This window comes from Papilio polytes, unplaced genomic scaffold (assembly GCF_000836215.1).
Source record: "Papilio polytes unplaced genomic scaffold, Ppol_1.0 DF823177.1, whole genome shotgun sequence".
NCBI lineage: Eukaryota > Metazoa > Arthropoda > Insecta > Lepidoptera > Papilionidae > Papilio > Papilio polytes.
In genome coordinates, this window is record NW_013526027.1 from 1215948 (window position 1) to 1228298 (window position 12351).

Genomic DNA, 12351 nt, shown 5'->3' on the forward strand with positions numbered 1-12351 from the left:
AAAATACTATTGAACTTTACACTATAAATAGGTTTCTAAAAATAATAAAAAAGCGAAAACCTTCGACCGTTGGTTACAAAGTCGATATAAAAAGATTAATCTTAAAATCAATTTATTGAAGCGAGATCGAAAAAGAAGGCGAGCGTCGGCCCCACATTTCACTACAAGCTGCCAGCTCTACCGTAAAAGCCTCCCGATCGCCCGTCCCGCTCGCACCACACCACTTTCTTCATCCGTCTCTCTCGGACTAATGTCGCGCCTGATCGAGTTTCTACCATCTTTCTTGCTCCGAAGCTGTAGGACTACTTTATCTGTACTTTTTGGTTTGGTAACTCAGAGATATGAATATGTATGCGGGCGGTGCAGTTAGTAATGGACTCTGGGTTGTAATACCCGGTCATTTCAATAACGTAAATGTTTAAAAAGAAATGTGTTTCGTGTCTTTTTGGTATTTACATTTTGTGTAGGACTTGAACGAGAGCGTTTTAAATGACTCCACATTAACTTCTCCGCACGATGTGGACGAGATAGTGTCACTTGAATTAACTGCTAGAGATAGAAATAATTTGTATTTATAACGCTAAAATATTTTTAACCTATTGTAATTTCTCTTGCAGTACTGAGTTTAGTATCGCATAGTAATTATTACATGAAGCCGTTCATTTAAAGTGATTTTCCATTAAATTTTATTAAAAAAATTAAGGTCATTGTCTATAAAAAATTATGTATGACTAACAATATGGCGTTAATATTCTCAGTTAGTTACTATTCTAAATATAAATGAAAATTTATTATAATTTATGGATCGAGATCCATGTTAGAACAAACTAAGAATTTATTTCATTCATGACTCGCACTGAATATTTCATTATGGTTCAAATATTTACATGATCAATATTGATAATGCCTTTATATTTACCGCCATAAAAGTTATAGCATATATTAATGTAAATAAGTACATATATAAGCTATGGTGTTTCAAGAGGCGTCCTCGACAATTCTTCTAGTGTTCTAATGTCCGTGTACTTTGATGATTACTTCGCGTTCCTGACGTTTATTTGCCCTCTTTTCTTATAAATTACTAACTCCCTTTCTTTCGCCACTATTGCTTTTAAATTAATTTCGCATTACTGTTGTGCGATTGTCGATTGTTTTGCAGCCACGATTAAAAATCGAGTAGTGAGCGCATATCCATATAATCTCATAGGAATCAAAGCTAGATAAAACAGTAGTACAATAGTTTTCAAAGGAGTGCGCGCAGTTAGTGTTTAGCTTGTGTGTCATCAATTTCCACAAAATTAATAATAGAATGATAAATTAACACTTTTTTGTAACGAATGATATATTATCTACAAATATGTTAGTGTTTTCGTTAGCAGCAATTAAGTAATTACTGTTTATCGTTACAATAACTGTAAATACAAGTTTCAATATCAAATGTACAAATGCTAAATTAATTTATAATTGCGCTAACGTTCGTGGGCTGTTTTACCTGGAACTTGTTTTCGGCGTCTTGGAAGGTTGCAATTGTTCCGATAAGTGTTGTTGGTTGTCAGATTAGATAGCATCTTATCTGTCGATGGTTGATTAACTACCACACGCTAGATGAAAAGGTCGCTTCTACTGTACTGATATGGTTTTTAACTCTATGTCGAATTTAATATTATAAGGAGACTCCAGGATTCTGGTCAAAATGCATCTTTGAAGGTGTACCAAACGCCAGGGATGTATAAATCTTAAACAGATTTTATAGATGAAGTTACGATTACTTTTGAAATTTTTCGTGATAGGACCTCACTTCTTATTCTAAGGTGTGACTAATGAAAGTTTAATACAGTGTACGCATGCACAGAAGTGACTAAAACATTTAGAGAATTTTGGAACTAAGAAGCTTAGTATAGATTTACTACAATCAGACGCAAGCTTAGCAGTGAATGCGTGCGCATACTTGAAACTAAACTGTCACACAACTGTTGTGCGATTGTCAATTGTTTCAAACATATTCAACTGTTCAGTTACGCAGCTAAAAATCGAGTTATGTGCACACTTTCATATAAGCTCATAGAAATCAAAATGAGACTAAACAATTGTACCATAGTTTACTTTCAGCTGTGCGCACTTTAATGATGTAGTAAACAACGCTATACAAATCGGTTAGAATTCATAGACATATATAAGTCAGTCTGCGACATTATGTTAAATTTTCCTTATAAAATGTTAAAAGATACTTGATAAAACACTATCAAAGGGACGAGGTTTTTGATAATGAGTATTTTTTATTTGATGTGACCGCCGCTATGACACGAGCGGATAATGTATCGTAAATGTTGCGATATACCGCAAAGCGAACATGGCTGTGAACTGATAGTTATGTACGAATATAATCTAAATACTATTTAATTAAACTATTGTTTTAAAATTAAAACACCTAACGGTTTTCATACAATTAATATCTACGCATCTTCATGATGCGTAGCTTTAAAACAGTCAATAATAAAAATGCAATTTCAATTACAAGATTTAAACAAATAAATGGAATGATTGCATAAAGCTCTTTCATCAAACAAGGTAATTGAGGTCCTTATTTAAAGCTTGGTTAGTTATTAATTACATGAGTCGAAGTATACTCTGCAAAAATACATGCATTATAGAACATTATCATAAAATGTAACTTGGTTTTTCACTACCGAAACACGTACAATATCAGTACCGGTTTAAGATATGGCGTGATTGGACACCGGCCCAGGGCGCTCCACACAAAGGGGCTCCACAGATTTCACGTTCTACTACCCCTTTCCTCAAGGTAAAAATGTGACGTACAAATCACGCCCGGCCCTATCCAAAATATATTGCTGTCTCTATCTATACGTAAAGTCCGAGATAGCAATGGAAACGTTACCAAAATTGTATTCATCATTGACGTAAACGCAAGACAATTCAATTTAAATATTTTTGTAAACGTCAATAAGTGTTATCAGAAGCATATAATTTAATTCTCGTGTAGTTTTCGATAAAGAATTTCTTATAACCATACTTATGGATAGGTTAATATATTACATTTCAATATTCGACCTTAATACGGAAGTATAGAGATTATTTCTAAGATAAGATTACATAACAAACACTACTTACCTTTTACTAACGTTCGGTCAGTTAATATTAAACTAATAGTTCGAATAAAGACAAAAAAATAAAATGAGCCGGTATTTTAAACTCTATTAATATTTCAGGATCAAAGTTGAAGAGTTTACAGCAAGTTATAGAGCGGACGTTAAATAAACTTTTGTATAAATCGTTAATTACCGTGAATAGCAAACAATTGTGACGTCACATTACAGCGTGATTTCTTGTATTATCTGTGCTTATACGCACCAAGTCTGGTGTAAGCATATAGGTACATTGTTAAAATAGGTTTCAAAAATGATGCATTAAGTGTCATTAATAATCTTATTCTTAATATTATCTCCAAGTCAATTGTTAGTGGCAACAAACTTGTAGTCTGTCGCTATGGTTACCTAAGAAACACAAAACATTCTAGTTATTTCAATCTATGAATGGTAATCTTGGATCCATAAATTACAAACGTTATAAATTCTCTAAGCGAATCGATATTCTATTCAGTAGTCTAATTTGTTTTTAAAGTTAATTTAAATACGATAAAAATATAAATGGAACATCACTATTTAAATCTTAAGTGACCAGATAAGTCAGAACAGTATCAAACTGATGTAATTTCATCTAAGTAGCGGTCAGTTAAGTTACAAGAGTCAAATAAGTTACAAGACCTATCGACATTTGGGTACTGCATTAGCTGTATTGTCTAGTCAACATTAAAATTACCATTTCATACAAAAAAAGCTTATATTGTAATAAACATAAAGGCAGAAATAATTTTCCACACACACAATGGAAACGATAATTATAATCTTAGTGAAACACGGTGGCACAAAACGTTTTAAATACAATTGTAAAACAACAATCGAGCAAACCACGGACCGTTACTTGGGGCTATTATTCTCAACTCCGGTGGTATTACCATTAAAAAAAGGGATAAAAACAAAACAATCGCCGTATGCATGATAATTACACGCATCGATCAGACATATGACTATGTAATAAAACAGGTAGCAAAGTCAAGCGCACCCTGTCTACCCAATTTATTCCACATCCGCTGTATTATATTACTTATTCCGTATAAAAAAACGGGACTCACAAGGCGACGGGTTGTCCGATCGATCGTCGGTCGCGTCAGCACTCCAGTAGTCAGGTAGTTAATCCACAGAGTTTACAAACCGAGGGTCCGAACCGTAAAATGGCAGGCTCTTTGCAATTTTTTGTCACATTTCACAGTCCAACCGCAGCTAGTGGCACGAACAGGTGAATAGGAGATTAGTGGAGGCGCACACAACAATAGACGCACTGTACAGGCCATAAACAGTTAATAGACACTGTGGTTAAAAAGAAAAAAGTTATCAGATTATTTCCTGTACACCGTGGCACTAGAAGGCAAAGGCACATATCCACTGTGTTCGAGCATACACTGAAATCCACTGATACCAAATGTTTTTTATCACTGTAATGGTGCTTTGCGTTTTAGGCTGCGCGTGCGCATGCGGCGAGTGCTTGGTGGGAGAGAAGCGCGCGTACTACTGCGCCTACCTCGTCGGAGGCAGTAGCGCCCCCGCTGCCCCCGCCCCGCGCCGCCCCGCCGACAGCCGCCGCTCCGCCGAAGCCTTCCATACTGTTTTTACTTTGGAAGCAATAAAAAAGGGAAGGATATCGTTGGATTGTTTATTTTTCGTGTTAGTAGCTTATAAGTCGTGTAAATTGACGCCGCCCTCAACTGTTTAGATTGGCCATCATGAATTTCGTCCCGAGTCGCTAATTGATCAAAAATTTTTCTTCAAATGTTTACTTCTTCCTAATATTTTTTTTAACTAATCCTGAATGAAGTCTAAACAATCATCTGTTAGTTGTCTGTGACTCTGTCGTCGTGGTGGATGGATTACCTAAAACTCCGAAAGTATTTAGTCATATATTTAAAGTAAAAAGCAATATTAGGTAATAGGTATGAAAAAAAATTCCTTGAAAAGGGTGGTTAAAATTGAGAGAGACAAGATTTTTGGTGACCAATCAAGGTGTACCTATATCGGGCTTTATAAGAACTGATTATAAATAAAAATGCCATTATTTTAATTTGTCCTTTATTACAACGAAGTCTATTATTACAGTCACATAAATTATAATAAAAAAAAGTCCCATTGGGGACATAAATCCACATACATACACGTCAACTACGAATCTAAAATGATTATTTGAATCTGACATAACATGCAGTTCTTAAAAGCTTTCATCTACAAACATCACATATTAACAAAGAAATATAAATAAATCTTTTCGTAGAAAGTAATGTATTTAACTATGTACAATAAATAATTTTTGATATCATTTTGGCAAAGGGACATTCAGTTAACAAATCAAGTAAATATATTTTCTATATGAGATTAAAATTCCGCAAATAGATTTTCAGAATTCTTATTTACTGAACACATCACAATATCTATTTTATATTTAATATATAATATGATAGAATGAATAATATAATGTGCAATATATTGGCGATAATTTTTAAACAAAATTGTCTAAGTTTATACGTAGATATTAACACACACTAAGAAATAACTAATGTCTAAAAGCACAAAACTGAGTCTGTTTTAGTTTAAGTCTTTATTGATTTTTTTTAAAATATATTTGAGCTTTTACACAATTACCTATACATCAAATTTATCTTTGTTTACTTGCTCTATTATTTAATATTTTAATGCATAATTTTTAAGTCACCTAATATGGACCACATTCTAAAGGTTTTATAAAGATTTAGCTTCTTACAAATCTACTTAATAATTTGATATTAATTTTAATATACCAATAATTTCAAACACATTTTAAAATAGGATTTATTTAAGAAATTAATTCACGTTGTGAGATAAAATTTTTGAATAGAAATGATTTTACAACATCGATAAAATATGAATATTATACATTTATTAAATTAACATACGATTTAATATTTTTAATAAAATTAAATATTATATTCTAATGATAATCATTTTAAACTGTTCTGTTTTGTTATCTTTTTTGTAAAGATTTCTATCTAAGATGTAGTTTCCGACTCCATTAACATAAGTTTTGGCACACAAGTATGTTAGTACAATCGCGTACACTAACAATTCTAAAGAAAATATTTATGTCCAAGTGTACGCGACTGTACCTGTTTTACCTGCCTCTACGTATTCTGCACTAATTTTTTTTTAGGAATATTGTTAACAACAATTAAATGTAGCATGATTGTTTTTTACGTCACAATATATTATAATCTATGATTCGTCAGAATCCTAACTACAATCTATATTATATTACATTGATAGAAGATTTCTTTACTTCAATGACTATTTTTTATTCATTTGGGACCTTACCCGAAACATGTTTGAAGAAAACAATTGGTTTTGTTTTTATTTTTTTCGTGACCAACTAACGTCACTCGTTTTTCGTCGATCTCTATTCTGACATATGTCAGTAATTTTTAAACTATACGAATTTTAATGAACATAACGAGAAATTCAATTTAATGATTCATTACATTGGATTGATAGTTATTTATAACCTAAAAATCATTAAATTGCATGATTCGTCGTTCCTATTTCGATCATAAACTGACAAAGTCTTCGTAAACTTTTTATCCGTCAATATTTAAAACTTCATAAAGTCTCGTTACTTTCAGTCACTTCTAAAATAGTCATATAATTTTTAAACACTCATAATATTACTTTCGAACATCATTCAAAGCTATGCTTTTAAAAACAATGTTCCTATTCGATGCACCGTTACGATTTATCTAATCTTAGTTTAACTTCTGGTTAAAATAATACGATTTCGTACAGCGTAATATAAATGACATCACTTAACCCTTGGCGTTAACCAGGTCTCTCGTAGACGCGGTGAGCTCTAACATATTACATGACTTCGCACTACTGTACTCAAGCTAAAAATATTATCTCTTTCTGATATTCTGAATAAATTGTGATAAACAGTAGTAGTTTTTTGTTAGACTGGGCAATATCTAAAAATCTTGATGTATATATTTTTATATGCTCTTATTTTTAAATCTGTTTCATGTTGACTTTGTTATAGTAATTGGGACGGGTATCAACGTTTTCATTGTTTAAGTTTATTGATACCTTAAAAGTAATAAAATTAAGCAACTATCTCAATAAATAAACTAAATCTAATACAATTTTATGGTTTCACGTTTAATTTAAAATAACTACTGGTATTCGATGATGAAGATAAATTTTATTTTTGTAAATATTTTTGATTTTATTTATTTTTAATATATTTTATAATTTTGGTCGGTTACGTAAGGAAATAAGGAATTATAATTTTAAAACAATTACTACTGTATTTAAAACATCAATTATACAATATCGAATGAGTCTCCGGAAATCATAGTGCGTCAACCGGCCTTCATCCATCGATCTATTGAATACTCCAAAGCAGCCATCCATCTGGAATAATCAAACAAAAATATTAACTTCATTAAAAATTAAGATACATTGCGTAAGTTAAATGGCACATTTTTCTACGACTTGCCAAAAGAAAAACAAAAAAGAATCGATTCAATAATTTTTGAGTTTACCAGAAACAAGGGAAAATCTATATCGGATTATGCACCATCAATGTGGTTTTTAATTTTGTTTTTTGTTACAGAAGAAATGTATTCAACTCACCTTTTCCTATCCATCTCCGACTCCGTATGGAAGTAGAAGTGTCGCTGTTTTGTCTCAGTGGGCATCACCTCGAAGGCATACTTCTTACCGCCCGTGGCACAACTCTGAACTCTGTACCCGTGTAGACACGCCATACCTGGAAATATAAACATAATTTGACAAATAATTTAAAGTAACACACTCATTTAGTCTCCCTTAGTGTAGATGTAGTAAAATGAATCTGATACAAATTTTGATAATTCAATGCCTACAGGTGCGACACACAATTTTGATTATATCGAAATGTTTTCTAATATTATATTACTAATGCCCATATATCTTTATTTCTTATTCTCTATATAATACATTTTACAAGATTTATATAAAAATAAAATATATTATATAAAAAATAGAGCACCACCGGCTGCGGAATCTGATGACTCAAGCAACCAGTGGTCAGCGCTGCAGAGACAAGGAACCTTCTCACTATGCGTGCGGTTTCAAAAATAACCGCCTTTTGAATCGGGCCCTTAATCCAACTGTCTAGCGAGAGCTTCTTGAGGTGTTGGTCGAAGCTCTTCACACAATACTAACATTAATACAAAATAGATTGATGAAATGGATGTTTGAAATTATCTAACTCCGTAACAATTAAAGGGATCACGCTGAAACTGGCAGAGATGTAAAATATAGTCTGGTATTTCTGGCTATTTCTTTTTTAATCCATGCAGTCGCGGGTGATAGCTTGTTCATTCAATATCTTAGAAATAAACTCATAGACTACAGTAATTCTGAATATTGTTTGTAATTTTACTTGTGTTATTAACTATTTGTTGTGTATTTAATATTGAAATTATAATAAACTCCACAAAGACAGTTTAAACAAGCTTATAACTTAAAGTAAAAATACAGGTAGGCATTTAAAACTGCAACGCCAAAGGTGTCAAACGGATTAACTGATTCCGAACTTACAGTGACTGTTCAAAGGATAAGCCCCTACCTATCTACAGTACTGGACATGCATAGGGAGGATAATCTGTTTTCTCACAAACGGAGCACGATCTTTTATGTAGAAAGGGGGATTTAATATTTAATTAACTCCGTAATAAGACTATTTGTTTGATTAAACAAGATTAAACAATGTATATAATCTGTATCTATACAAATATTGCAAAGAGAAAAACTTTGTTTGTTTGATTGTAATGAAGTAACTCAAAAACTACTCGGCCAAACATTCACCATTAATAAGCTACGTTGTCAATTAATTTGACGAGGACGGAGTCGCGGGCGAAAGCTAGTAAGAAATAAAAAGATTAACAAGTACTAAGTTTTGTGTTTCCAATGTCTCTAGTAAGTACACACCTACTATGACACATAAAACGTGTTCTTCTTGGGTTATTAGAAATAGTTAAATTAAATAAAATTAACTAACCGAAAGCACTTTTACTGTTCCCGTCGTTGTAGAAGTATAGGCAAGCGTCTTTCAACACGCAGTATCGTTTTGCCCATGATTTCCATTTAGAGCCGAGCTTCATGAGGTAACCGAAACAATCTGGACGTAGAATTGATGATGGAGGAAGCTTCATGTTCCTCATAGTCACCTCTAGCCATCCATCACGCTGAAAATGTTAAATGCATCAGTAATTATTCTCGTTAAAAGATGCATAAATCTGTATGTGAAAGGTTATTTACACTGGAAATTAATTCGACCTACATGAAAAGATTATGTTTAAAATTGTTTTATATGCATGAGCGCTGTAATTTAAATAATCGTATTCAAATAAAAGCTCAATGAAATTAATTGAATGAAGGTGGGTACTGTTTTACTCTGTATAAATATGGTTCATCAATATGGTAATTTTTTTTAAACAGATAGTCAAAAATTTTAAGAATAACGCCATCTAGCGGTGGTATGAATTATTACAACGGGAATGAATTACCTGATTGCTAGCGTCAATGGCGTGCGCGAGCACCGCGCGCCATCTAGCAGAAGCCTCGGCGGTATCAGCGGCTAGTTGCAGTCGCGCGCCGCCACCGCGCTGCAAGCGGAATCCAAACGGTCGGCCTACGTCTTCCTCGGTCAACTGGTAGTTAACCAACATTAACGCTCCTACTGGATGGATGCTCTGTAAGTGTCAAATTTTGTTTTATGACATGCGATTTAAATTGAGATACTGGAACTGAGAGATTGAGGATACTTTTGGTAACTTACTGAGTCAGTTTTGTAATAATACAAGCAGTTGTCTCGCTTCAGCACGAACCAACGGCGGGTCCATCGCGGTGGCAGTGGCGGTTGATGAGGTTGATGTGGCCGCGGCGCTGCGCGCCACAGGTAACCCGAGTATAGTGCTGCGCCGCCCTCGTGTGCCAGTGAAGCGACCACATCGCATGTCCTCGCCACCTGGAAAAATAAAATCGAACTTAAACAACTATAATTGGCATTGCTACACCAATTGTCTGTAATTCGATTTGGTACGTCTGGAACGAGAGTACACTTCTTCGAAATCAATGAATGAAGTGCTTACCTCTAGCTCCAAAATTTCTGAACCGGAGTGAGCAATTTTCACTACTTCGGAATGTGTCTTGTCCAAAACATTAATACCTGTAAACAAAAAAATATATATCCGATTTGTCGCAATTTTAATTTGTTTATAAAACAAATGAAAGTCGGAAACGTGTCTTGAAAGTATGTGTCTACTTTAATTAGATACAAATAAATAAAATAAGCTAAAGCCCTAACTTTACATCTTAGTATGACTAAAAATTTTCAAACACATACTCATCATTTCAATCTCATCATTTATAAAAAAAAAACTAATCTACCATTAACTGCGATGACAATATCCCCGACTTCCAACCCTGAAGTCTCAGCGGGTGTGTCAGGCTCGATGGCCGACACCACCACGGGCTTGCTGCCGTGGATCCGGAACCCAAATTCTTCATTTCCACGTCTGACTACCACAGTTTTGTCGCTTTCTATAATAAAGAGACAAACAAACAATCAGTAGTTGAAATAAATTAGTCAGAATATCATATAATTGCTTTCAATTTTTTTGTAATCATTGAAACGTACTCAACGTAAATTGATTCAATAAAAAGCAATAAAGTCTTTAAATTCACCACAGAACTGAAAAATCGAGTAGATATAAAAATCTAGAAAAAGTAAACACTTCAAAAATAGACAATTCGATCATCCTATCTTAGAAGCGTATATTTTTGGAATACGGACTTACGAAGATGACCTAATATTTTTTATTTGATCCAATTCAAGTAGCAGCCGGTAGTAGAAATCAAGAATACGAATGACCATGACACGAATACAACGGATAACGAATGCCGAACGGATATAACAGAATTTCTGTCATATTGACTTTCGCCAAATGTTTTGGCCCTATGCCCAAATCATCGGTATAAACATTGTATCCATTCATTGTAATTATACTAATAAGATAATTATATTGCCATTGTTAAATTCGTAAAAGAAAACATGGTTAGGAAACCTGCAGATCAGTCAAGTCAGCAAGTAAAGCAGCACTTGGTGAATGTGGAGCCTAATCATCCCAGAGTTAAGGTCGAGGCATGCTTAGGACTTAAATGAGCTGATACGATGTTTCTAAAAATTAACAATAATTAAGACCAATTGAAATATTTTTATTAGTAGCTGCTTTACAATCATTTGTAAATGCACTGTAAAACAAGAAGATAGAACATTATTTTAATAAATATTAAAGCAGTTAAGTGATGTTAGTTGTTTTACCACGTGAGTTAATTTAAAAAACATTTCAGTTTTACCGCAAGTCTCCGCCGCTACAAGTCTGTTGATCTGCGTTTGTCGACACCACAATACTAGCATCAGCTTAAAAATCTCTTCCAATTTCTGTCGCAAATTGCCACTTGAACTAGCCAACATGTCTCTAACTAAAAAAATCGACCAAGGTTAAAAGAAAAACAAATATCACTATACATTGATAAGCATAGTATCTGTACTTACATTTATGCCCCATGTTCTTGAAAAGTAACCAAAAATGTAAAGGATCTTGACCTTGATTCTTCACTTGGTCTTTACGCGCATGCACTGTTACCAGGATGACGTCATCCCACAATTTTCCCGATGTCAAATCAATAGAAAATAAAGAAATTACAGACGCCTAATGTACGAACACCGTCTGGCCGCAGTCGCGAGTTAGCTTCGACTGAGTGTTGACGTTCGAGAGCTTATAGAATTAAATTTAGTTCGCTTGAGTTCGGTCAGTAACGAAGACCAGATTTACTCACCTATACATTTTTTAACCGTATCTAATTCTGATAAAGGTGATTCACTCTTATCGTTGAAAATTTGAAAAAACTCCAATGTCAATTATTATTAACTTCGTATCTATTATATTTTCAGTAAGAATTGTTAGTAGCTAGTCAACCTGTCTTACATCATAAAATGAGTAATCGTGAAAGAAACTCGAATACTTATAAATCGAAAGAATTTAGGGGACAGTACTAAAATAATAGACGTTGCTATTTAAGCGGTGTAAGTGCCGAAAATAGCGGCAAACGTCACAGTTCCGATGTAACACGTACAGCTCGCGCGTTA

At 33.6% G+C, this 12351-nt stretch overlaps 2 protein-coding genes across 2 annotated transcripts in view; both read right to left on the reverse strand.

Moving 5' to 3' along the window:
* LOC106105174 (ras-responsive element-binding protein 1) overlaps positions 1-4652 on the reverse strand; it is a 29589-nt gene extending 24937 nt beyond the window's left edge. Inside the window, exon 1 of the mRNA XM_013285425.1 lies at positions 4214-4652. The gene's annotated coding sequence lies outside the window, so the exon portion shown is untranslated. The remainder of the gene's footprint in view (positions 1-4213) is intronic.
* A 2762-nt stretch (positions 4653-7414) lies between these two features.
* The window catches only part of LOC106105067, a 93828-nt gene continuing 88891 nt past the window's right edge, over positions 7415-12351 (reverse strand). The window contains exons 31-39 of the mRNA XM_013285291.1: positions 11758-11914; positions 11559-11684; positions 10590-10742; positions 10292-10368; positions 9979-10167; positions 9707-9892; positions 9199-9385; positions 7788-7923; positions 7415-7565 (exon numbers count right to left, since the gene is read on the reverse strand). Coding sequence (XP_013140745.1) covers positions 7514-7565; positions 7788-7923; positions 9199-9385; positions 9707-9892; positions 9979-10167; positions 10292-10368; positions 10590-10742; positions 11559-11684; positions 11758-11914 — 1263 coding nt within the window. The 3' untranslated portion in view covers positions 7415-7513. The remainder of the gene's footprint in view (positions 7566-7787; positions 7924-9198; positions 9386-9706; positions 9893-9978; positions 10168-10291; positions 10369-10589; positions 10743-11558; positions 11685-11757; positions 11915-12351) is intronic.